We start from the raw sequence: 24,675 nt of genomic DNA, 5'->3' as shown, positions 1-24,675 counted from the left end.
AATATTTTTGGCAGCAAATGGATATGATTTAAAAGTTATAATATTAATCTAGGATGTAGAGGATGTAGGTAGGGTATATTGAGAAGAAAGGAGGAAGATGTTCTTATTTGAAAACATTTATGTGCTCAGTTTTTTCAGTTGACAGGTATTCTCTTGCTCCCTACAAGTCAGTTTGACAACACAATCGAATATCTTTAAAAGTGGGCTTCCCTGGTGGTGCAGTGGTTAAGAATCTGCCTGCCGATGCAAGGGACACGGGTTCGAGCTCTAGTCCGGGAAGATCCCACATGCTGCGGAGCAACTAATCCCGTGCGCCACAATTACTGAGCCTGAGCTCTAGAGCCCGCAGGCCACAACTACTGAGCCCACATGCCACAGCTACTGAAGCCTGCGTGCCTGGAGCCTGTGCTCCACAACAAGAGAAGCCACGACAATAAGAAGCCCGCGCACTGCAATGAAGGGTAGCCCCCGCTCACCGCAACTAGAGAAAGCCCACGCAGCAACAAAGACCCAAAAAAGCTAAAAATAAATAAAAAAAATGTATATCTTAAAAAGTACTTATATATTAGTTATCGTTCCATCAATTGAAAAAATATGAATGAGAAATTACACAGTTTTATATTTGCAATATAACATTCGTCATTAGGCCTAGCCTTAAACATTTGCCTAGGCACTAGACCAGAGATATATGTAAGTCCCTCTCACAGTTTCCCCAATTATTAACATCTTACACTAGTGAGGTACATTTGTTACAACTGATGAGCCAATATTGATACATTATTATTAACCAAAGTACATAGTTTACACTAGGAATCACTCTGTGTTGTATGTTCTATGGCTTTTGACAAATGTCTAATGATTTGTATCCACCATTGTAGTATCATACAGAATAGTCTTTGCTTCCCTAAAAATCCCATGTTCTACCTATTCATCCTTCCCTCCTTACCCTTGAACCACTAGCAGCCTATTCATAATTTTTAATTCCAGGAAATCATTTACTGCTGACTTCAAGTAAACTCAGTGTTCGAGTAGTACCTTTGAAGACCTAAACTTGCTTTAATGTCAGCTTGGTCCATTTAAGTTCTTTTATATATATATTTTATCATTCTTTAAAGTATTATTTGTTATTGTGTCAATTGAGATCCAGTTAAGAAAACAGAGGGAATAGAATACAGGAAATTGGTTACACAAGTGATAGAAGAGCTAAAAAGCCAAAAGGGGAAGGTGAGGCAGTGTCTTAGTCTGGTTGGGCTGCTAAAACAAAAAAACCATAAATATGGTGGCTTATAAACAACAGGAATTTATTTCTCACAGTTCTGGAGGCTAGGAGTTCCATGAACAGCGTTCTGGCAGATTCAGTGTCTGGCACAGACAGCAGGCTTTTTACTGTGTTCTCACATTTAGAAAGGAGAGGGGTCTCTCTTGGACCTCATTTTTTTTTTTTTAACATCTTTATTGGAGTATAATTGCTTTACAATGGTGTGTTAGTTTTTGCTTTACAACAAAGTGAATCAGCTATACATACACATATATCCCCATATCTCTTCCCTCTTGTGTCTCCCTCCCTCCCACCCTCCCTATCCCACCCCTCTAGGTGGTTGGACCTCATCTTTTTTTTTTTTTTCTTTTCAGTATGCGGTCCTTTCACTGTTGTGGCCTCTCCCGTTGCAGAGCACAGGCTCCGGACGCGCAGGCTCAGCAGCCATGACTCACGGGCCTAGCCGCTCCGCGGCATGTGGGATCTTCCCGGACCGGGGCACGAACCCGTGTCCCCTGCATCAGCAGGCAGACTCTCAACCACTGCGCCACCTGGGAAGCCCGGACCTCATCTTTAATGGCACTAATCCCATTCATGAGGGCTGTGCCCTCATAACCTAATCACTTCCCAAAGGCCCCACCTCCTAATACCTTCACTTTGGGGGTTTGGATTTAAACACATGAATTTTTGGAGAACACAAATATTCAGTCCATAGCAGGCAAGATTAGGAACCTAAAACCAGCTACCATCTCTAGGCTGATGGACAAATGGAAGAAGATGATGTTTCTGGAGCTCAGGGACTGGTGTCACAGACAAAAGCTGGAATTCCAATGGACAGGTTTAGAGGGAGCAAAGCTATAAAGGAGATGCAGCAAGCATTAGGACTGAGGTAGGGGACAGGGAAGAAATATCTTGGCTTTTTTCCTTTCCTTCCACCTTCCAATTTCCTGCCGATGTCGCCCACTGGGCAAATCTCAGCTGGAAGTCAGCTGTCAAGGAACCTGGTGAATGCAGCTTGAAAGAGTCAGTATCTCTACAATACAGAGGAGAGCAAGGTAGGAGAAGGAATGGATATGAGAACAAAAAGACTAAACAGTAGTCAATTCTTTTTAACTTTAAAAATCAACTTTATTGAGGTATAATTTACATACAATACACTTATTTAAAATGTACACTTTGATTATTTTTGACAAATACACCTATATAACCACCCAGTCAAGACATCAAACATTCTAATCACCCCCACAAAATTCTGTCTTAATCCTTTGCCATGAATCATCCACCCCACATCAGTCCTAGGCAATCACTAATCTGCTTTTTGTTACTATAGTTTTGCCTATTCTAGAATTTCATATAAATGGAATCGTGGAGTATGTACTCTTCTGCGCCTGGATTGTTTTTACTCAGCATGTTTTTGAGATTCACCCACGTTTTTGTGTTTATCAGTAGTTTTTTTTTTTTTGCTGAGTTGTAGTCCATTGTATGAATATACTCTAATTTGTTTATGCGTTCATCTACTGATGGACATGTGGGTTATTTCCAAGTTTGAGCTGTTATGAATAAAGTTATTGAAAACATTTATATACAAGGTTTTTTTGGTGATGTGTATCTGTGTATGTGTTTGGTGGATGTGTTTTCATTTCTTGTGGGTAAATATTTGGGAGAGGGATTACTGGGTCATATAAGAAACTGCCCAACTCAACAATTCTCTTTAATCTTTTTTATTTTTTAAATTTTTATTCTTTTGGCCGCACTGTGCGGCTTGTGGGATCTTAGTTCCCCGACCAGGGATTGAGCCTGGGCCCTTGGCAGTGAAAGCACTGAGTCCCAGTCACTGGACCACCAGGGAATTCCCCTCTTTAATATTATAAATATCATCATTACAATGAATGTCCATGAAAGAACATGTGCATTTCCTCCAAAGAGCTAAGGGTTAGAGGGAGAACAATTCTTATGACAAATCTCAAAAAAAAACAACTTAAAAACACTTAATACATATGTCTTTTATAGCTCAATATTTTAAAATAGACAGCAAGAAAGGGGATTAGGGAAGTATAAGAGGAGAGGAACTGAAGAGGAAAGTAAAGCAATGCAAAATAATGACTAAAAAGACTTCTTGACGATGGCAAAATCATCTTACACAGCTGCTCTGATATCCCAGCACTGCTGTCAGCAACCTTCTGGCAAAGCTACTCTGTCAAATGGATGCAATAGGATCCATACTGATCTTTTGTAAAGAAATATCTTTATTAAACTAAGCAAACACACCTCTCATTTATAGTAATGTGGAGGTGTAGCCTTTTTCTTTTAGTAGTAATGTTTCCCCAACATATAACACTTCCCTTTGATATGTGGGTTGAGTCATAAATTAATGTCACAAATGAATGTCACCTAGGTGAGGGGGGCAACTACATTACAAAATAGGAAGGTGTAGCTTGATGTGAATTGTTACAGTTGACAGCTATGTACTCTTGAACTAAATGTCATCATGTCAAATTCTGAGATATTAAATAGTTGCTGGAATGTAAAATTGTGGACATTTTGATGTTTTGCAGCCTTATAAGTTTTGTCAATCTTTTCTAGACATTCTGAAACGGAAATGAACAGGTGGATTGAAAACAAAGACAAATGAGGAATTTAGAGACTATCTTGGCATCTCATAAAGAAGTTGCTCTACACTGGTGATGTTTTAAACAAAACACGTATAAATACATTTAGCTTGTCTGGAAACAGACTTATTTATTAGGTCTTTCCATTTACTTTTGAGACAAAAATAAGTAGTTACAGAGGACTCATGTGCATTACTCACTATACACTTTCTATTGTGTATTAATTAATCTCAAGCTAGGAGAGAATGGATGTCTATTTTACATGATGCCATAATGTACATTAGTGAGATCAACCCATTTACTCTTAAAATAACGGTATCACGTCAGGGATTTAGAATACAGTATTATATGAAAACAGTTGGCAGGGAGACTCCTTCTGCCATTAATAACTGACTAGAAATGGTATTTCAGACCCTAAATCCAACTGAAACCCAGAAACAATAAATGGAGAGGATGGGGTGGATATTTTGTGAACATGTTTTTCAAAGTAGAGAAAGAATCACTATATTTTTGCTGAATTGTATGTTGCCGTGGACATGGCAGTATGCAGTAATGATGCTGTCATCTATACAGCTGTATAACAACACAGCTTCTCCCTCTCCCACCCCCCTCAGTAAGGCTTAAAAATAGTAGGTTTGTGTGTAGTTTGGTAAGAAAATTAGAATAATTTAAAGTTCTTCCAGTTTCAATCTACAAAAGAAAAAGGCTCAGGGGGATGGGGAAGAAGAGCAAACAAAATGTACCAAAAAATACATATTATGTAATAAAGTCTAATATATATTACACAGACACTAAAGAAGGGTGTCTTGGTGTGCTGGAAAACTGATGGCTTTGCAGTGGAAAGACCTGGATTTAGTCCTTGTTACATCACTTGCGTGTGACCTTGAGCAAAGTCGCAATGTATTTAAGTCTCAGTTTTCTCATCTATAAAATGGAATCATGGTAGTATCTTCTAACTTGAGGCACTATTGTAAGGATTAAAGGGATGAAAATGACTCGTAAACTATAAAGCCTTTTAAAAATAAGGCTTTATAGACGTATTATTACACTGTGGAATCTTCAGAGGCAGAGAAGAGTACAGGAAAAAGGGTCTAGACAGGCTTTGGAAGCTTACAACCTGGGTTCTAATTCCAATGCCATGGCTAGTAGCTTTGACACCTTGAAAAGAGGAAATGTACTTAGGGACTTCCCTGGTGGTCCAGTGGCTAAGACTTCGTGCTCCCAGTGCAGGGGGCCCGGGTTCCACCCCACCTGCCGCAACTAAAAGATCCTGCACGCGACCGGGCAGCCAAATAAATAAATAAATGTTAAAAAAAAAAGGAGTGTACTTAATCCTGTTTCCTCTTTTTGAGAAACGAGGATAACACCACTTTCTTCACAGAATCAAATGAGAGAATGTAGGCAAAGGAAACTACCACTTGGTAGGTGTTGGATGCCTTCCCCCCGCAAACTATTAAATTAGTGTCATCAACAACAAAAGGTGTTCACACTGTGGTATCTTTCAACAGATAAGCACCCTAAAGCAAGGCAGGACAGATAAGGAAAACTGAATCCAAGTGGGAACCAACAGCTAGACCTGGAGATGTCTTAGTTCGGTCTTATCCACTTGAGGTTAGGATATGCATACAATGAAGACATTCAGAGTTGGAGAGGGGACAAGTCGAGTGCCCTTTCGACTCCGCGGACTCGACGGGAGGGAACCTGAAATTCTTAATTAGAGCCGGTTGCCATGGCGACAGTCTCTAGGCAGCGTGGGCAGAGCTCTTCGTAGGGCTAGAGGGTGGGCCGTCGCTGGACCCCGCGCGCGCGCCCGCGACCAACTTTCCCTCCAGACCAGAGAGGGGCAGCGCGCTCCGCCCCCGCCCCCGGGCCGCGCACGTCCGGGCTCGGCGACGCGCACGCCTGCGGGAGCCCTCTCCGAGGAACCTAGTGCTGATCGCTTGTGCCGGTGCGGCAGTTAACCGCCCTTGCAGGATCCCGAGGCTCGCGAGCAGCCCCCTCCCCTTCCTGGGCTTCCCCCACCCACTTCCCGGTCGGCTCCGGGGCATGAGCAGCGATGGCCGGCTGCAGCCCCGAGGAGAAAACTTACCGGCGCTTCCTGGAGCTATTCTTGGGCGAGTTTCGCGGACCGTGCGGCGGCGGCGAGCCCGAGCCGGAACCCGAACCCGAGTCGGAGCCCGAGCCCGAGCCCGAACTGGTAGCGGCTGAGGCGCCCGAGGCTTCGGTTGAGGAACCCGGGGAGGAGGCGGCCACTGTAGCCGCGACGGAGGAGGGGGAGCAAGAGCAGGAGCAAGACCCCGAGCCCGAGGAGGAGGTGGTGGCGGCGGAGGGCGAGGAGGAAGAGGCGGCGGCAGCCCGGGGGCAGTCGGCCGTGCCACCGCCGCCGCAGCCCCAGCTGCCGCCGCTGCCCCCGCTCCCGCGGCCGCTGTCGGAGCGCATCACCCGCGAGGAGGTGGAGGGCGAGAGCCTGGACCTGTGCCTGCAGCAGCTCTACAAATAGTTAAGTAGCGGGGCTTGGTTGGGGGTGGGCCCGCTGTCCCCGCCTCGCCGGCCTCGACGCGACTCCCTCGGCCCCTCAAACTGCTCTTTCCGCTCTTCATGCCCCCCCCCCCCAACGCTGGCGCCTGGCGCGGTTGAAAGCGCCCCCGCTGCTCGGACTTGGGCTGTTGTCTGCGAGCTGCCCACGCCAGCCGCGGCCCCCGCGCCTCCTACCCGGCCCGGGAGCCGCCCCCCGCGCCCTTCCGCCGGGCGCCGTCCCCTGCTTCCCGCTTCTCCCCTGCCGCCCACTTCTTGCTCCACTTCACACACCCTTTCCCCTTCGTGCCTTGCAAGGTCCTTCCTTCCAGTCTTGAGAGCTCCCTCTTCCCAGCTCTCTTCTTCCTCCTGGAGGTTTCTTCCCACCCGGGTCTGCCTGTTCCCAGCCTGAGTCCCGTGTTGTTTGGCGGCGGAGAGACGGGACTCCTTTCTAGGCAGAGCTGCTAGGTGCTTCCTGCGTAACCGCAACAAAGATGATAATCCCAGCCCCAGATCCACAGGAGGAGAGACTGGAGTAGATTTTCTGTCGGGCTCTCGGTGTTGAAAGTGTAGATGGCTTAATACATGGAAGCCTAGTATCTTCGTCTAACGACATTTGATAACTTACAGTTGAGGGAGGTGGGAAGGAATTGGGAGGGACGAGTGAGCAAAATTTTACATGCGAGCCTTCAGGTGAAAGACAGTTGTAATTCGTTAAAGTGGAAAACTCTGGCTGGTTTGATAAAATTGCAATTAGGTGCAGTATTTTCAGTCCATTAAGTAGATGGGGTAGGGGAGAGAAAGCAGGTGGCTTAGCTACACAGATGAAAGTCTAAAATAGAAAGGTCAAGGCTTTTCGTTTCATCCCAGTTTTTATGGGCTTGAAATAGAAAGTTTACAATTGCTTTTCTTTCTAAATGGAATTGTTCTGAAATAATGACAAAGGAGAATACGAACAAGTTTCCGAGAACACTGGTAAACCTGGGGAGTCTTTCCCTATTCTGCTGATAGTTGTAATGAAAGGTGTTACTCTGTACCCCTCAGAAAGTTTACTACTGCAAGATTCATTGCAGTTAAATTCACTTCTTGGATCTTCTCAAAAACTTAGATTAAGAGAAGGACCTGGAAAGTAAATGTTTTGTCTTTATCCAACCTAACAGACACCTGATCAAATCACTCTTCCTGTTAAAACAGAGGCTTGTCAGTAGGGAAAAAGTATTTAAATGTCTGCTGTAGAAGTGGACTGTGTTGATGTCCCACACTTTACACTCTATTTAAAATTTAATTTTAAAATACTATCTGGTTACCAAAGTAATAATGCTTTTGGGGAAATGTAAAAGATAAAATGGCATGTAATACCACTACCCAGATATAAACAGTATTAACATCTTAGAGTATTTCTTCCTAGTGTTTGTAAAGTATCATAGAAAAAGGCGTATGAAATGTCATTTTTAATACTATATAAAGACACTTAAGACTTCCTGCTTAAAATAAAACGGAAACGTTTACCAAAGTGGAAGGGTGTATCTCAGCATCAGACTAATTCTATTTTGACAGTTCTTACCTTTACAAATGCAGTTGCAGAATTAAAGAAACACACATTTAAATATTAGAGAAGGTCCATTTTTAAAAAAAGAGTCATTACTTTAGAACAACTTTGAACATGTGCCAAAGTTTTTTAAAAAATGAAATCTATATAAAAGATGATGGTAAGTAGATGTGTGTTTCTCCACATGGAAAGGAAGCAAGATTTTCAATACATGTATAAACTAGAAAAGTATTTAAATTATAAAATGGCCATCTAATTGAGAACAGAAGTTTAGATTTGAAGTAAAACTAGCAAAATTAAAGTTGGAAAACATTATTTCACCTTAAATCAGAGATTTCATCATATATACTGTTTTGTGCAGAAGCTATTAACCTATTTTTATTCAGATATAAAATGGCTGGCTTGTTTATGTAAAGTATCTTCAAGGTCCTTAACAGATTAAAAACAAACAAACAAACCCCAAAGTCTCACAGTTTAAAAACACATACTTTTAATGCTTTTATTTTTTATTTTATTATTTATAAAGGAAAATCATATCACTTAGCCACAAGAATCGAGACTGGAACATTGGAGAGATAGATCATTTTCCTGTTCGCTTTATTTTACAGATGAGAGAACTGAGGATCCAGATTCAGAAATGACAAATTATGTACAAATGATTCCAACATTTCCATAATCTCTGAACCTCAGAACTCTCCGACATATTTGAAATGTTGGGTTGTCAAATTTCCTAGGAAATACTTTGAAATAATTCTGATTAGGGATATGTTGGAATTGCTAATTTGGAGAAGGTGAAGATTTTTTTTTCCCAAAATATTTTCTCAAATACACACTCTGTTTATTTTGGGAATTCTTAATATTCTTTAAAAGCTCTGTCATGCTTGTCAAATAGTGGTAAAATTCTTAAATGAAGTTACCTGAAATATATATTCACCAATTTCACAGTTGGGACTAATGTAAGAAGAAAATAACACTGCGTATAATAACAGTTTCATAAGTTTCTAGCGTGTTTTTTTTCTGTTAGTATTTTAGAAATATACAGTATGAAACTGCTAAACAGACTGAGGTTCGCTGAAGAAAAAAAGGGTGCTTACCTTCTCAATACTGTTTATGTATACACTGGCTGAAATTTTACTTTTAAAAATATAGTGAATGTTTTTCTCACTATTTTGCTTCTCTCAGAGTTTTTAGAATAAGAACAGATATATTTATCATTCTTCATTTTGGTAAACACAAAGTTTAGGATTAGCTTGAGATAAGCAGTTACTTAGATAAGTAAAGGATCAAGGTTTGAATGGACAAAATATGGTTATAATTAGCAACTTAAAAGTTTTTCAGTGTTTGGGATAGAATTTTGCCGTTAGCCTTCAAAATAGGAAATATGTACTTAGATATTTCTCTGCTAGATATAAACATGTAACATTTTGAAAGAAAAATAATTCAAAATGGTAAAAATCCCCTTGGATGAGAAAGATGTCTGTTGTGGACTATAAGTACTTTTTTAAAAAAAATTTATTTAATTTATTTATTTTTGGCTGCGTTGGGTCTTCGTTGCTCTGCCTGGGCTTTCTCTAGTTGCTGTGAGCGGGGGCTACTCTTTGTTGTGATGCGTGGGCTTCTCATGCGGTGGCTTCTCTTGTTGTAGAGCACGGGCTCTAGGCGCACGGGCTCTAGGTGCGCAGGCTTCAGTAGTTGTGGCCCGCGGGCTCTAGAGCGCAGGCTCAGTAATTGTGGCACACGGCCTTCGTTGCTCTGTGGCATATGGGATCTTCCCAGACCAGGGCTCGAACCTGTGTCCCCTGCACTGGCAGGCAGATTCTTAACCACTGCAACACCAGGGAGCCCCCCTAAATACTTTTTTTAAAGGACCATTTAAACAATTTTTTTTCAACTAATTAAACCTTAAGAATCAATAATAAATTCATGCAATACTTTAGAACTGTATCACTGAATTAGTCTATTACTTGTCAATAAAATATTCCAATGATTTGGAACCTTTAGCTGTTAGTATAAAAATTATCTCCTTTACTCCTTTAAACTAAAATGCCCCCCAAGAGATTAAAATAAATACTTTCTAATGATATAATATTAGGATTTCTGAGGTTAATGAATCTCTTTGAAAAGGTGGAGGTGAGATATTTTATAGCTTTGAAATAATTTGCCAATAAAATTTACAGCTGATCTTGTAGCAGATATGAATAACCTTGGCTAGGCTACATGGGTCAATACTGTATTCTGTTTCTCTATATTTTACTGGGGATAAATCTATTTGTTTTAACCCAGAAGAAACAAATACTCTGAAGCCTTTATTAGAGCTATATGTCGTTATGTTTTTAGAGCAGTTTTTTCCTCAGTTATTCATTTAGTCTGGGTTGGACTTCTCAAGGGGGGAGACAGATGTCCCAGCAGCCTGACAAAGTTAAGTACGTACAGAAGGTTTACAGTAGTAATGAGGGTGGGCACTTTAAAAATGGCTTGGAAAAGAAAATCATTGTTTATAGATACTAATAATTCAGTTATATTGAGTTATGTGACTCATTAATGACTTTGAGATAGGTTAGAAAACCATTAAGCTTTGTCTATGTATATATATGGAAAAATACATGGATGCAAGTTATACTACTCATTTAGAGTACCTTTTTTTCTTATTAAAAGGTAGTAAGAAGTAGCAAAAAGAAGAAAATAAATACCAACCATTCAGTGTAAGCCATACTTTTCAGGTTTTTCTTCTACCTCTCAGGCTGCCACTTCTCTGTGAGCTTTTAATACTCTGCCTAACCCTTTTATATTGGTATTTGGTCCTTGGTCTTTTCTTTCTTTCTTTTTTTTAAAAAAAAATATTTATGTATTTGGTTGCACTGGCTCTTAGTTGCAGCAGGCGGGCTCCTTAGTTGTGGCACTTGGGCTCCTTAGTTGCAGCATGCAGGCACCTTAGTTGTGGCATGTGAACTCTTGGTTGCGGCATGCATGTGGGGTCTAGTTCTCTGACCAAGGATGGAACCCCGGCCCCCTGCATTGGGAGCACGGAGTCTTATCTACTGCGCCACCAGGGAAGTCCTGGTCCTTGGCCTTTTCAAGTGCGGTTGACTTATTTGTCTATAGTCAACATCAATCTCTCCCATGATTTTGGTTATTGTAGTTATGCTAATGGCTCCTGACTGTCTCCGTCCCTGCTTTGACTGCTAATTGAATGGCTCTATCTAGATGTCTAAGTATCTTCTCAAACTGTCCAAAACTGAATTTAATCCTCCAACTCCCTCTCTCCCCCCTGCAGAAGACAAAACTAAAACCTAATTCTCTTTTTGGTCGGTTCATCCCTGATTTCTCCTTCTCTCACCCTCACATTCAGTCAAATTTTGCCTTATAAATATCTCATAAATATGTCCTTCACCATCCCCACTGTTATTGTCATCTCTTCCCAGTCTTACTCTTCTCCAATATATTCTCCCCAGTGTAGCCAAAGTGATTCCTCTAGAGTCTAGATTATGTAGATTGACTAATTATCACCCACTGCTTAAACATTTTTACTCTTTCCGTGGAGTTAGCCAAACTGTGAGGTCAAAGGCACAGTCCTCCAGAAAGCCAGGTCTGCCTGAGGCAGAAGTTTGCAAGGAGTTAGGGTCTAAATACAAACTTAGAGGGAAGAGTCCACACAAGACCACCCTCACTTCTGACACTGACTGTAAGTTTGGGGTTTCTCAAAAACACTCCAGATTTGATAATTCACTAGAAAGAACTCGCTGAAAGCTATTATATTAATGGATTATGGTTCATTATAAGGAAAAGATACAAATTAGAACCAGCCAAAGGAAGGGATGCATGAGGTGCTATCTAGAAGGGTTTCAAATGTGAAGCTTCCATTGTCCTCAGCAATGTGTTTCTCTCTCATGGAGTATTGCCAACCCAAGAAGCTCACCTGAGCTGCAGTGTCCAGAGTTTTTATTGGGACTTACTGATTGATTGCTCACATGGTTGAACTTAGTTTCCAGTCTCCCCTCAGGCTGATACTATGTGATCCAAGGGGCCCACCTGAATAACAAAGACAATCCTATTACTTTAGAAATAGGGATTTAGAGGTTACTCCCAGGAGCTGAGGAGAAAGGCCAGACCTCTCTTTGGGCAAAGCCAATTATTTACTGTACACCTTCATCACCTATTTCTCCATTGCCCTCCAGATAAAATCCAAACAAAGCTTTATAATTTTATCAGCCTCATCCCTGAATCACTATCCACCCAGTCCATCCCACCTCTAGAAGCTACACTTCAGCTGTTTTAGACTATTAATATATTAGTTTGAATGTGTTGTGTTTGCTCTTACCTCTGCACCTTTGGACATAACATACTATTCCTTCTTCTTGATCTACCATGCTATCCCACCCTCACCTCACCCAGTCCAATCTCTTACCCATTCTTTAGGTCTCCATCTAACGTCACTTCCTTTGTTCACCAACCTAACACTCAAAATGAGTTAGGTGTCTCTTCCACATCCTCTTACAGAATACCCAGTGCTTACTCCTTTTGTAGCACTTGTTTATTATTTTTTTGTCCACGAATATTTATATATCTTTTACTTGACTAATGGTCTTCAAAATAAGGTGTACCCAAAATAATCCATTTCAGTGAAGGAATAAAATATTAAAATCTTTTTCCTTGTATACAAAATATGAACTTAAGGGAATTCCCTGGCTGACCAGTGGTTAGGACTCAGTACTTTCACTGCCGTGGCCTGGGTTGAGTCCCTGGTGGGGGAACTAAGATATCCTGCAAGACACACGGTGTGGCCAAAAAAAAATAATGAAGTTAGGTGCTTGTAATACTTGATATATTGATTGAGGTTGGCAGCTTGTTCTGTACGACAACTGACTTCATGTCAGACATGGTAAATGAGGTATCCTGATGAAGTGCAAGTTTCTTAGCTTAGAAGAGTTGACAGTGGCACCCTTACTCAAATTTTCAGAACATTATGAATTATTTCAGTTTACCTGCTCTCATTAAATTGATTCATTGATTATATTTACTGGTTTTAAGAGAATTAGCCCTTACAAAATAGACAGTTGACTTTAAAGATTCCTGCAAAGTGCTCGCTTTGACAGCACATATACTGAAATTGGAAGGATACAGAAGATTAGCATGGCCCTGCACAAAGATGACACGCAAATTCGTGAAGCATTCCTGAGGAGACTGTTGCTCGCCATGGCCGACGAAAAGCCCAAGGAAGGAGTCAAGACTGACAACAACGATCATAATAATTTGATGAGGCAGGATGGTTCTGTGGTGCAGTTTAAGATTAAGAGGCATACACCACTTAGTAAACTAATGAGAGCCTATTGTGAACAACAGGGTTTGTCAATGAGGCAGATCAGATTCCGATTTGATGGGCAGCCAATCAGTGAAACAGACACACCTGCACAGCTGAAAATGGAGGATGAAGATACAATAGATGTGTTCCAGCAGCAGACAGGAGGTGTCTACTAAAAAGGGAACCTGCTACTTTACTCCAGAATTGTTCCTCCAGACCAAGAAGACATTCTCAATTAGAAAACCGCAATTGGGTTCCATCACATCCTGACTCCTGCTATATAGTTTCTCTATTCTTTCATTTTCCCCTTCTCCATTCCTTTATTGTACATAAAGTAAACGGTGTACAAGCATATTGCATTTTTTTAAAGTAAATGGCCAATGGTATGTTTTGATCGACATCAGATGGAGATGGAATGGGGAAAAATACTGGTTCTGTGAAGATACCCCCTTTTCTCCATTAGTGGCATGCTCATCAGCTCTTATCTTTATATTCCAGTAAGTTATTTTGCTCTCACTGTTTAACAAAAAAAGAACAACATAAAAATTCTTGCATACCTTGTTCGATTGGAGAATTTTAATGTTTTCATTTATCATTGTAAAACAAAGGACAATTTTACAACTTCTTTGTATGTAGCTGTTACATGTTACATGTTACAATCTGTCTTTAAGTAGGGATAAATTACTCTAAAAGAAATGAATCCTAGGTAGTTTTCCCTTCAAGTCAAGTTTAAATAAACTTCTTGTTTAAAATGAAAAAAAAAGATTTCTGCAAAGAAATCATGGGTTGAACATAATATTTGTAATGCAAATGTAAAAAGGAACAAAACTTAAGAGCCTATATTTCTCCCATCTTTACTTATATTAGATTTTTTTAAAGGTGATTATATTTGATGAGAAATCCACAAAAATGGAACTATTAAGTAGATTATGTGGAACACAGCTTACTCAAAGAAATACTAATATATTGCTGGTGAGAGTGGTATGTATGCATGGATGTGTATGTATGGAATTTGTATTTGTATATATACACACATGAGAAATGTGTATCTACATTTGGGGTGGGGGTATTCATGATGCTCCAAATTTTTTTTTTCTTTTTTTTTTTTTAACATCTTTATTGGAGTCTAATTGCTTTACATTGTTTTATTAGTTTCTGCTGTATAACAAAGTGAATCAGCTATACATATGCATATATCTCCATATCTCCTCCCTCTTGCGTCTCCCTCCCACCCTCCCTATCCCACCCCTCTAGGTGGTCACAAAGCACCGAGCTGATCTCCCTGTGCTATGCGGCTGCTTCCCACTAGCTATCTGTTTTACATTTGGTAGTGTATATATGTCAGTGCCACTCTCACTTCGTCCCAGCTTACCCTTCCCCCTCCCTGTGTCCTCAGATCCATTCTCTAAGTCTGTGTCTTTATTCCTGTCCTGCCCCTAGGTTCTTTAGAACCATTTTTTTTTTTTTTTTTTAGATTCCATATATATGTGTTAGCATACGGTATTTGTTTTCTCTTTCTGACTTACTTTACTCTGTATGACAGACTCTAGGTCCATCCACCTCACTACAAATAACTCAATTTCATTTCTTTTTATGAATGAGTAATATTCCGTTGTATATATGTGCCACATCTTCTTTATCCATTCATCTGTCGATGACACTTAGGTTGTTTTCATGTCCTGGCTATCGTAAACAGAGCTGCAATGAACACTGTGGTACATGACTTTTTTTTTTTTTTGCGGTACACGGGCCTCTCACTGTTGTGGCCTCTCCCGTTGCGGAGCACAGGCTCCGGACGTGCAGGCTCAGCGGCCATGGCTCACGGACTCGGCCGCTCCGCGGCATGTGGGATCTTCCCGGACCGGGGCACGAACCCGTGTCCCCTGCATCGGCAGGCGGACTCTCAACCACTGCGCCACCAGGGAAGCCCCATGACTCTTTTTGAGTTATCGTTTTCTCAGGGTATATGCCCAGTAGTGGGATTGCTGGGTCGTATGGTAGTTCTATTTTTAGTTTTTTAAGGAACCTCCATACTGTTCTCCATAGTGGCTGTATCAATTTACATTCCCACCAACAGTGCAAGAGGGTTCCCTTTTCTCCGCCCCCTCTCCAGCATTTATTGTTTCTAGATTTTTTGATGATGGACATTCTGACTGGTGTGAGGTGTTACCTCACTGTAGTTTTGAGTTGCATTTCTCTAGTGATTAGTGATGTTGAGCATCCTTTCATGTGTCCGTTAGCAATCTGTATATCTTCTTTGGAGAAGTGTCTATTTAGGTCTTCTGCCCATTTTTGGATTGGGTTGTTTGTTTTTTTGATATTGAGCTGCATGAGCTGCTTGTAAATTTTAGAGATTAATCCTTTGTCAGTTGCTTCATTTGCAAATATTTTCTCTCATTCTGAGGGTTGTCTTTTCGTCTTGTTTATGGTTCCTCCAAATTTTTTTGATAGAGTGCTTGAGCAAGTGTTTGGAGACAGTTGCATTAGATTATAAGCTACATGTTTGCCATCACATCCCTAGGTCAGTAATGACAGGGACATATACAACACACAATAAATATTTGCTGATCCAATGAATGAGCGAAGAGATTAAAAATAAGATATTATTCTTACTACTTTAAACTGCTTTTTAAAAAACTTAGTAAATTTTGCGATTCTCATATTTTTAAAACTTTTTATTATAGGAAATTTAAAGTATATAAAAAATAGTGTCCTTACCACCCAACCTCAGCAATGATCAATTTGTGGCCAATCTTTTTTCATCTATATCTTCACACATCTCACCCTACCTCCCATTATTTATATTCTGTGTAATTTTTAAATGAATACACAGTAATTTGATTACAATTCTATTAAACATTTTAGGTGTTACAAATTTTTGGTTGCTTTAAGAATATTTTGATGGTCATCCTTTGAGCATACCTTTGGTTTTCTTAGAGTGTATTTATATATAGTATATAGTGTTGGGATTACATTAAATATTTTCACATATTTAAGGCTTTTGGTACATAGTTTTTAAGTGTCTTCTAACAAGGTTTTACTAGTTTACTCTCTAAGCAGCTATATATAAGAAAAAGATTATTGGTGTTACGAAATGATTTAAACATTTAGAAAATAACAGAAAATAATAAAAATATCCATATACCCACCATTCAGTTTCAACAAGTTGTTTAAGATTATTTTAAGGAAATAAAACATTTCATAAGGAATTGAAGACTTTGTTGTCACTGTCTTCTATGAACCCATTCCCTTTTCTTTCTTTCCAGAGGTAATCTGGGAGTTTGGGGAATGTATCCTTCTGCTCTATATTTTTATATTTTTACTACACACATATTTGTATGGTCAGTATATGGTGGGCTTTTTTTGTTTTTGTTTTCATAAGTAGCTATCTTGAGACTGACCTTTTTAAAAAAGATTTATTCATATTGATACACATAGATATAGTTTTTTCATTTTAGCTACTATATAGCATTCTATATGAGTGTATTTTATCTATCCAATTTCCTATTGATGGACAGTTGAGTTGTTTCTAATTTTTGCATGTTATGCACTATAATGGTTAAAAATAGCTGCTCTAGTGGGTAAATCCTGAAATCTCAAAAGCTTAACATAATGTTAGTTTATTTCTTGCTCATAGAGTACCTTCAATGGAGAAGGTGCTGTGTTCTATGGAGTGATTAAGGGACTCAGGCTAATAGAGAGTCTGTCGTCTTCAATTTGTGGTTTCCAGGGTTGCTCTAGGCATCAAAATACATCCAGCAAACATAAGAATGGAGAATGGTATTGGAGGTTTTTAGGGGCCAGTCCTTGGAAGTGGCATATATAATTTTGTTCACTTTCCATTGATTAGAATTCCAGTCACGTGACACCACCTAGGGCCCACAGTTCCCAGCAAACAAGACTGGGAAATGTAGTCACTGGCTTGGCAGTTAAGAAACAACTTCATACTATGTAGAAAAAAACCACATAACTTTGGTGGATAGCTGGTATTCTCTGCTTTACAAATAATTCTACAGTTTGGACATGTCTCCTTGTGCATGTGTTCATAGATTTCTTGAGTATATACCTAGAAATGGAATTGTCAGGTTGAAGTTACATACACTTTTACTTTGTTAGATATTGATAGATAACTTTGTCCAACAGCACTGTATGAGAGGTCTGGTTTCTCCATGTTCTCACTAATATTTGAATTGCAGTACTGCTTGTCTTGTATTTCTACACAGCTGTGTGCCATTAATGCCACTGAACTCTGTTGGAAAGAGGAGAATACTTATAGGTGACTGTGGTCTTGGTTTAGGGCATTTTGGAGGAGGACACTTGCCTAAAAGTCTAGACCAGTGCTGTCTAATAGAAACATAATTGAGCCACATATATAACTTAAAATTTTCTATTAACCACATTTTAAAAATGGAAAGTGAATTTAATTTGATAATTTATTTTATTTAACCCAGTGTATCTAAATATGTTATCATTTAAACATGTGATCAGTATTAAAATATTATTGAGATATTTTTCATTTTTTATAGCAGTTTTCAGAATCCTGTTTGTATCTTACACGTAAAGCAGATCTCAATTGGAATATCACATTTAAAATATCAGTAGCCACTTGCGGCTAGTGGCTACCATATTGAATGGCACAGGTTTAGATATAATAACAAAAACTTTAATTCTGTAACACATATCTGACATTTAATTTCAAAGTCATATTCATTTATTTAATATTTATTTATTTATTTGGTTGCCCCGGGTCTTAGTTGCAGCAGGCAGCCTCCTTAGTTGCAGCTCCAGGGCTCCTTAGTTGCAGCTCACTGGCTACTTAGTTGAGGTATGCAAATCTTAGTTGTGGCATGCATGTGAGATGTAGTTCCCTGAGCAAGGATTGAACCCAGGCCTCCTGCATTGGGGGCGCGGAGTCTTATTCACTGTGCCACCAGGGAAGTCCCTCAAACTCATATTTAAATGGATGCTCACTCCACCCAATTCATATTTATCTAGCCTTTAGAGAAATAGCAAGCTGAATTTGTTTTTCCTAGATTTCTTCCTATGACTAGAGAACTATACACACACACACACACACACACACATACATAAGAGCTTTTAGTTATTTATTTTGGCCATGCTGTATGGCATGCAGAATCTTAGTTCTGTGACCAGGGATCGAACCCATGCCTCCTGCAGTGGAAATGCAGAGTCCTAATAACCACTGGACTGCCAGGGAAGTCTGGAGAATAATATGATTTAGATTTAGATTATCGAATTGTTAATTTCTCCTCACATAGTTTATAGTGTGGTAGTTTTCTATTGCTGTGTAACATGCTACTGAAACTTAGTGGCTTAAAACAACATCCATTTACTATCTTACAGTTTTGTAGGTCAGAAGTCTGTTAATGTTCAGCTGGGTTCTCTGCTTAAGGTCTCGAGTCAAGGCTGAAGTCAAAGTGTTGGCCAGGCTGGGCTCTTATCTGGAGACTCAGGAGAAGACTCCATTTCCCAGCCCATTCAGGTTGTTAACAGTCTAGATCTTTGTTATAGATCTGAGGTTCCCATTTCCTTGCTGGCTGTGGGGTGGTGACGAGGTGGGCTGATTATCTATTGATAGAAACCACCCACTTTCCTTCTCATATGACCCTCTCTGTCTTCATACCAGCAGTGGCACATGCTTCCTCATGCTTCAGTCTCTCTGGCTTCCCCTGCTATCAGTCAGAGAAAGCTCTATGCTTGTAAGGGCTCATGTGATTAGATCAGGTCCACCGAGATAATCTCCCTCTCTTAAGATCAACTTGCCATATAGTATAACACAATCACAGGAGTGATGTCAAATTAGTATTCACAGATTTTAGTGAGCATCTTTGGGAGACCATTTTAGTAATTCTTTGTGCTACAGTAGAGAAAGAAGATGGAAGAACATTTTAATTATTTTGTTTAGAGGTCTTTTAATTTCACTTCTAAATGAAAGAAAAATACTTTTCCCGTTTCTTTTTGTCTCTACTCCCAACAGTGTGGTCCAAGCTTCCATCACCTCTTGGCTGGCTGTAGCAGTACTCCTAACTGCTATTGCTTTTTCCACGTTTCCCTCCCTTCAGTCAGTTTTCCGTATAACAGTTATCTGGGTCTCACCTTGCTCAGCCACTATGCTTTAGTCACAGTGGTCTTGATTTAATTCCCAGAAACTGCCATGCTGTGTCCTGCCTCAGGGACTCTGTATTTTTGTTTTGTTTGCCCAAGCACCTTGCCCCCTTCTCTACAACTGTCCAACTCAACCATTAGGTCTTATCTTAAATATCTCTTTCTCATAGAGGTGTTTCTTTACCTATGGTCTAAATTAAGTCTTGGTTTTTGGTTTCCATGGTATCCTTTTTCTCTATATCCACTTATAATTTATACATATATGTATTCATGTGTTAGTTATTTGATGTCTCTGTACCACACTGAGGGCAACAGATAAAGAATGTTTTGTTTACCTTCGTGTATCCAGCACCTAGTACAGGTCCTGGCACATAGTAGGCACTCATTAAATATTTATTGAATAAATGAATGAATCTTCAACTTTTTCTCTGCTCGGTCCAGGTTGTTTCCTTTCTAGATTTTTATAGGCCTATTCTCATTACCTTCTTTCTCTTTGTTATTATTTTCTTCCTTTGCTCTACTCTGAATGGTGGAGGAACGTGGCTTCCTGTTTTATGTTATTGTTGGTATGTATTAACATTTTCAACTAGTGGCAGAAATATGTTTGCAGGTTTTTTTTTTTTTTTGCGGTACGCGGGCCTCTCACTGTTGTGGCCTCTCCCCTTGCGGATAACAGGCTCCGGACGCGCAGGCTCAGTGGCCATCGCTCATGGGCCTAGCCGCTCCGCGGCATGTGGGATCTTCCTGGACCGGGCCACGAACCTGTGTCCCCTGCATCGGCAGGCGGACTCTCAACCACTGCGCCACCAGGGAAGCCCTGCAGTTTTTATTACTGATTAACACTCCACAATTTTGTAAATGAAAATTTTTGTGGGCTTAGAAGAGTAGTCTTATGTAAATTCTTTGAGAATATTGTGAACAATGACAATTTTGAAGCATAATAATACTTTGTAGAGAGTAATGAGCTAGTTAAAAGGTTGAGAGTATTCTTAATTCCTTGTGTGTATTTTCACTTAAGATTTTACCTTCTGGTGTATAGCTCGGAGGAAAACCAGTCCATTACTTCCTATCTTAGTTTAAGTCATCAAAGAAAAAGAACCAAAAGGCTTTAACACAACACTGTAAATCAACTATACTTCAATTAAAAAAAATAAATTAAAAAAAAAAAGAACCAAAAGACTAATCTGCTGGGTTAGAAATAGCAAAGATAAGTTTTTTCCTGGTGACTTGATTTCATAATGAATTATAAGATTCCTACAGAAACATTACAGTTTTTGTCTTTTATAGATTTGAAGCATTTGACCTGCTTCTACCACAAGGCACAGCCTCTGATCTTTGATATTTATTCACATTTTTCTACTTTGTGAATCTAAAAACAAAAACTAAAATAAAAACCAGTTTTTAATAAGCTTGTTTCTTGAGAAGTATATTGTGCTACAGCCAGTTTTCACATTTGCATATAAAAATAAGCAACAAAAATGTAATGCTTTTAAGTTGATATATATATATATTATTTATAAAATTGTCTTTGAGGTGTGTGGTATGTAAAATTCTTTCTTAGGCTAAAACTCTAGAGGGCAAGAATCATGCTCTAAACATGTTCTTCATTGAACCTAACAAGTTATCACATAAATATGAGAGGTGATAGTCATTAAATCAGGCTATCACTGCTTTTGCAATAGGAATGACCTCTGAAGTTTTGGAATTTGATTTCTGGCAACACTGAATATTTATTAGTTCATATAGTCTTGGTTTAGGCAGCTTATAAGTAATCTCATATATTACTTAGAAGGAGACTTGTATTATTCACAGTCTACTTATACAATCAGAGGAACATAAATATTTTCAGTTTTTCAAGGTCATATGGAAAGTTAACTGTGCATCTAAAAATAATTTTCAGTTTTTTAAGGCAGATAAATACAACTTTGCATTTAAATACCCTTTACCAGGGTAGTCTCTAATCATAAATATCTTTCTATAAGACTTGGTTAGCAGTGTGAACCAGAGGTTTACACCTCTGCACCTGAAATAATAATTGTAGAGCTAGTAGTTGTAAGCTGCTCCTGTTTCTTTTGTTGCTACTACACTTATTGAGAGCTTGCTTAGGCACTGTTTTATATTTAATACCTCAATTAATCCTTGAAAAAACTGTTTGATGTTAGGTTCTATTATTAGCCCAATTTGCAGATGTGAAGGCCAAGGCACAGAAAGTTTAAAGAACTCAAGTTTCCACCATCAGTGGTGTCACTAGGACATGAACCCAGGCAGACTGATTCCAGGGGTTATAGCTATAAAGTTCATTTTATAACTTTCATGCTATGTTAGAAACATGTTTCTATAGGGAAAAATCACAGTGAAGATGCAGTTCAATTGTTTGAATTTTGAGCACTGCCATTTCTGAGTTTAGGCTCTTATTTCTTTCCTTGATTACTTTGGTAGCCTCCTAACTAATGTGCCTGCCGTTAGTCTCTTTTCCCTCTAATCTAGGCTCCCTGGGTTTTCTGACATAATTGAATTTTCTCTAAAGATATCAAATTATTTCTTGCCTCTCTGCCTTTGTAGATGCTATTTCTTCCTCATGGAACATCACTTTCTTGGCTAACTGTAACTAACCTACCTTTTGAGGGAGAGAGGGTGGTTGGATTTTTACTATCTTCAACCATAAAGTGCTATAGTATTAACTATAAATAAAGAACATGCTAAGGTTTTTGCATCAAGTATTTTTCTGAACTCTGGCCTCTCATGAAAGACAAGAAAAAACTAAAAATTCATGCTGCTTATTGAAAACACAATTGAAATCCAGAAATTCTTTAAACAGTAGACTAACAGAAAGTTCACAACTTGGTATATAGCTCATAAGGTGCCTGGAGATTATTTTTTTCCATTTTGTACTTGACTAATCCTGTAATCTATTTCGATTTTTTTTTTTTTTTTTTTTTTTTTGCGGTACGCGGGCCTCTCACTGCTGTGGCCTCTCCCGTTGCAGAGCACAGGCTCCGGACGCGCAGGCCCAGTGGCCATGGCTCACGGGCCCAGCCGCTCCGTGGCATGTGGGACCCTCCCGGACTGGGGCACGAACCCATGTCCCCTGCATTGGCAGGCGGACTCTCAACCACTGCGCCACCAGGGAAGCCCTATTTCGATTTTTTAACTTCGGCATTAATTGTTGAAGTAGCCAAAGACACCTATTTTCTATAGATTTTTAATGCCTAATATAATAGCCATCTACTCAACGCACTGTTTCTTGGAAAGAAATCCTTAAAAATTTTTTTAAATTAAGTATAAAGAGAAGTATTCTTTTGTTCAATTAGTTTGCAATCTATATTAATGTCATATATTCAGTATGTTATCTTTTAGAAGCCAGTAAAATACATACTGGTCATTAATAAGCAGTGGATTATAGATTAAAGCAGTGATCACTTATATTCTAGAAGTGTATTCCCATCGTTGGGTCCTTATGCTGTAACATAGTTTTGGAATCATTATCGTTGTAAAATCATTATTTCTTTGCATAACGCACTCAAGAGTGGCTCAAAATAAAGACTGTCCTTTAGTCAGAATTCCATTTTATATATTAAAATATCCAGTTTATGTTCAACATATACATGATATTAAAGTAAAACTATCCTTGACTCTCAAGGAGAGGAGGAAATAGGACAAGTGATATCACCTTCTAATGTAGGTCTGTACAAATATATTGAAGAAGTGCGCAGGTCCGGCGAGTGCAGGCGCAAAAAGGGTGCAGCTGGAGCGCAGCTGGGTGTCTGGCTTGCGGGTGTCCGAGCTGCTGCGGCTGGAGAGGAGTGGCCAGAACTGCTTGAATATCCACATTTCAGTTTCTGCACCTATCAAGAGTTTTAATTCATCATGGATAATCTGTTAGCAGAAGAAATTCAGCTGAGGGCTAACCAGGTTACTGATGAGTCTCTGGAAAGTACAAGGCTCCTGGGTTGAGCCACTGAGTCTCAGGATGCAGGAATCAAAACTATCACTATGCTGGATGAACAAGGGGAACAACTAAAATGCAAAGAAGAAGGCATGGACCAAATAAACAAAGACATGAGAGAAGCAGAGAAGACTTTAACAGAACTAAACAAGTGCTGTGGCTTTTGTCTATGCCCATGTAATAGGACAAAGAACTTTTGAGTCTAGTAAAGCCTATAAGGCAACATGGGGAAATGTTGGAGACAACTCTACTAGCAATGTACTATCTAAGAAGCCAGGCCGAGTGACAAATGGTCAGCCTCAGCAAGCAACCACAGCAGCGGCCAGCAGCTGATACATTAAATGTATAACAAATGATGCCAGGGAAGACGAAATAGAAGAGAACCTGACTCAAGTGGGCAGTATCCTAGGAAATCTAAAAAACATGGCCCTGGACTTAGGCAATGAGATTGAGGCTCAAAATCGACAAATAGAACGGATCACAGAAAAGGCTGACACCAACAAAGATCGTATTGACAATGCCAATGCCAGAGCAAAGAAACGCATTGACAGCTAAAGCTACTGCTGTACTTTATCATTTATTCACCTCCCTAGCTCCTCCTTCAAAGCCATTACCTTTCCAGAGTTTGAAATTTTGGTTCCACACTCTTCTAATCGGGAGATGATGTGGAAGAAGATCTAGGAATAACAGCCCCCCTATTCTTTTATTTTCTCTTTTTCCCTTGAGGGTAGGCTGCTGCTTAGTTTTCCTTCTAGTATTTTCTTTCTTGGTCCATACTCTTAGGTTGGTTTTCATACATCATGTATAGTGTTATTTTTCATTCTCTCCATTTACTTAGCAAGTTCTCCTGCTTTCACAATTTGGAAGCATTGCCAAAGGCAGTCATGTAAAAGGCAGTGGGGGCAGGCACAAGGAGGAAAGGTAAGAGATAAGAAGTTGTTACCTCAGTAAAACCTGCAGACCCTAAAGCCAAAAGTTGCATAACCACAGTGAAGATGTAGTTGGGTTTAATTTCTATTTAAGTTGCAGTTATTACCAATTTAGGCCAATGCTTGGTTTTGGAGCCTGTATATACAGTATTTTTGTTATACATCACAACTTTGCAACCTCTGCTTCAAAAAAGAATAGAATGAGTTTTCTTAAAGTGAGCTTAATTTCTGAACTCCTGGTGATTCATCTATGTACATAGATGCTATGATCCCATTTTATATTGCACCATATAGGAACACATGGTATAAATGAATGGCTTTTTATTTTCATATTATTAATAGTATCATGGTCCCATTACAGGCCTATTAACCTCATAAATTTGTTATTAGTCTTTGAAGAAAAAATATGTAAATATATATATATAATATGAGAATTTCTCTCTAC

At 39.4% G+C, this 24,675-nt stretch overlaps 3 protein-coding genes, 1 non-coding gene and 1 pseudogene across 8 annotated transcripts in view; all 5 read left to right on the top strand.

Moving 5' to 3' along the window:
• The window catches only part of RAD51C (RAD51 paralog C), a 52,324-nt gene extending 49,486 nt beyond the window's left edge, over window positions 1-2,838 (top strand). Inside the window, exon 8 of one of the 2 annotated variants that reach the window (XM_049702337.1) lies at window positions 1,633-2,838. In XM_049702337.1, the coding sequence (XP_049558294.1) occupies window positions 1,633-1,708 (76 nt within the window). In that variant the 3' untranslated portion in view covers window positions 1,709-2,838. The remainder of the gene's footprint in view (window positions 1-1,632) is intronic. The other variant, XM_049702338.1, reaches the window with a different exon arrangement.
• Window positions 2,839-5,659: 2,821 nt separating this feature from the next.
• Window positions 5,660-24,675, top strand: part of PPM1E (protein phosphatase, Mg2+/Mn2+ dependent 1E) — a 196,396-nt gene continuing 177,380 nt past the window's right edge. For all 4 annotated transcript variants that reach the window (XR_004484282.2, XR_007473594.1, XM_049702329.1 and 1 more), the window contains exon 1: window positions 5,660-6,366. Coding sequence is in view for 2 of the 4 variants with exons in the window: in XM_049702329.1 (XP_049558286.1) it covers window positions 5,924-6,366 (443 nt within the window). In the remaining 2 variants the exon portion in view is untranslated. The remainder of the gene's footprint in view (window positions 6,367-24,675) is intronic.
• On the top strand, window positions 13,008-13,111 carry LOC117202127 (U6 spliceosomal RNA). The gene has a single exon (XR_004484312.1). It is a non-coding gene; the product is annotated as a U6 spliceosomal RNA (small nuclear RNA).
• Window positions 13,046-13,790, top strand: LOC101287312 (small ubiquitin-related modifier 2-like). Its single transcript, XM_033431676.2, has one exon. It carries the CDS (start codon window positions 13,061-13,063, stop codon window positions 13,403-13,405), a length of 345 nt encoding a protein of 114 aa, XP_033287567.1. The 5' UTR covers window positions 13,046-13,060; the 3' UTR covers window positions 13,406-13,790.
• LOC117202100 (synaptosomal-associated protein 23-like) lies at window positions 23,132-23,891 on the top strand (annotated as a pseudogene).

Source organism: Orcinus orca, chromosome 19, assembly GCF_937001465.1.
Source record: "Orcinus orca chromosome 19, mOrcOrc1.1, whole genome shotgun sequence".
Taxonomy (NCBI): domain Eukaryota; kingdom Metazoa; phylum Chordata; class Mammalia; order Artiodactyla; family Delphinidae; genus Orcinus; species Orcinus orca.
Note: the sequence above shows the minus strand (reverse complement) of the source record. Positions and strands in the feature narration are given on the sequence as shown.

What these genes read in the sequence shown, in the direction of transcription:
- LOC101287312 (XM_033431676.2), top strand. Translation starts at nt 13,061, where the DNA reads ATGGCCCTGCACAAAGATGACACGCAAATTCGTGAAGCATTCCTGAGG.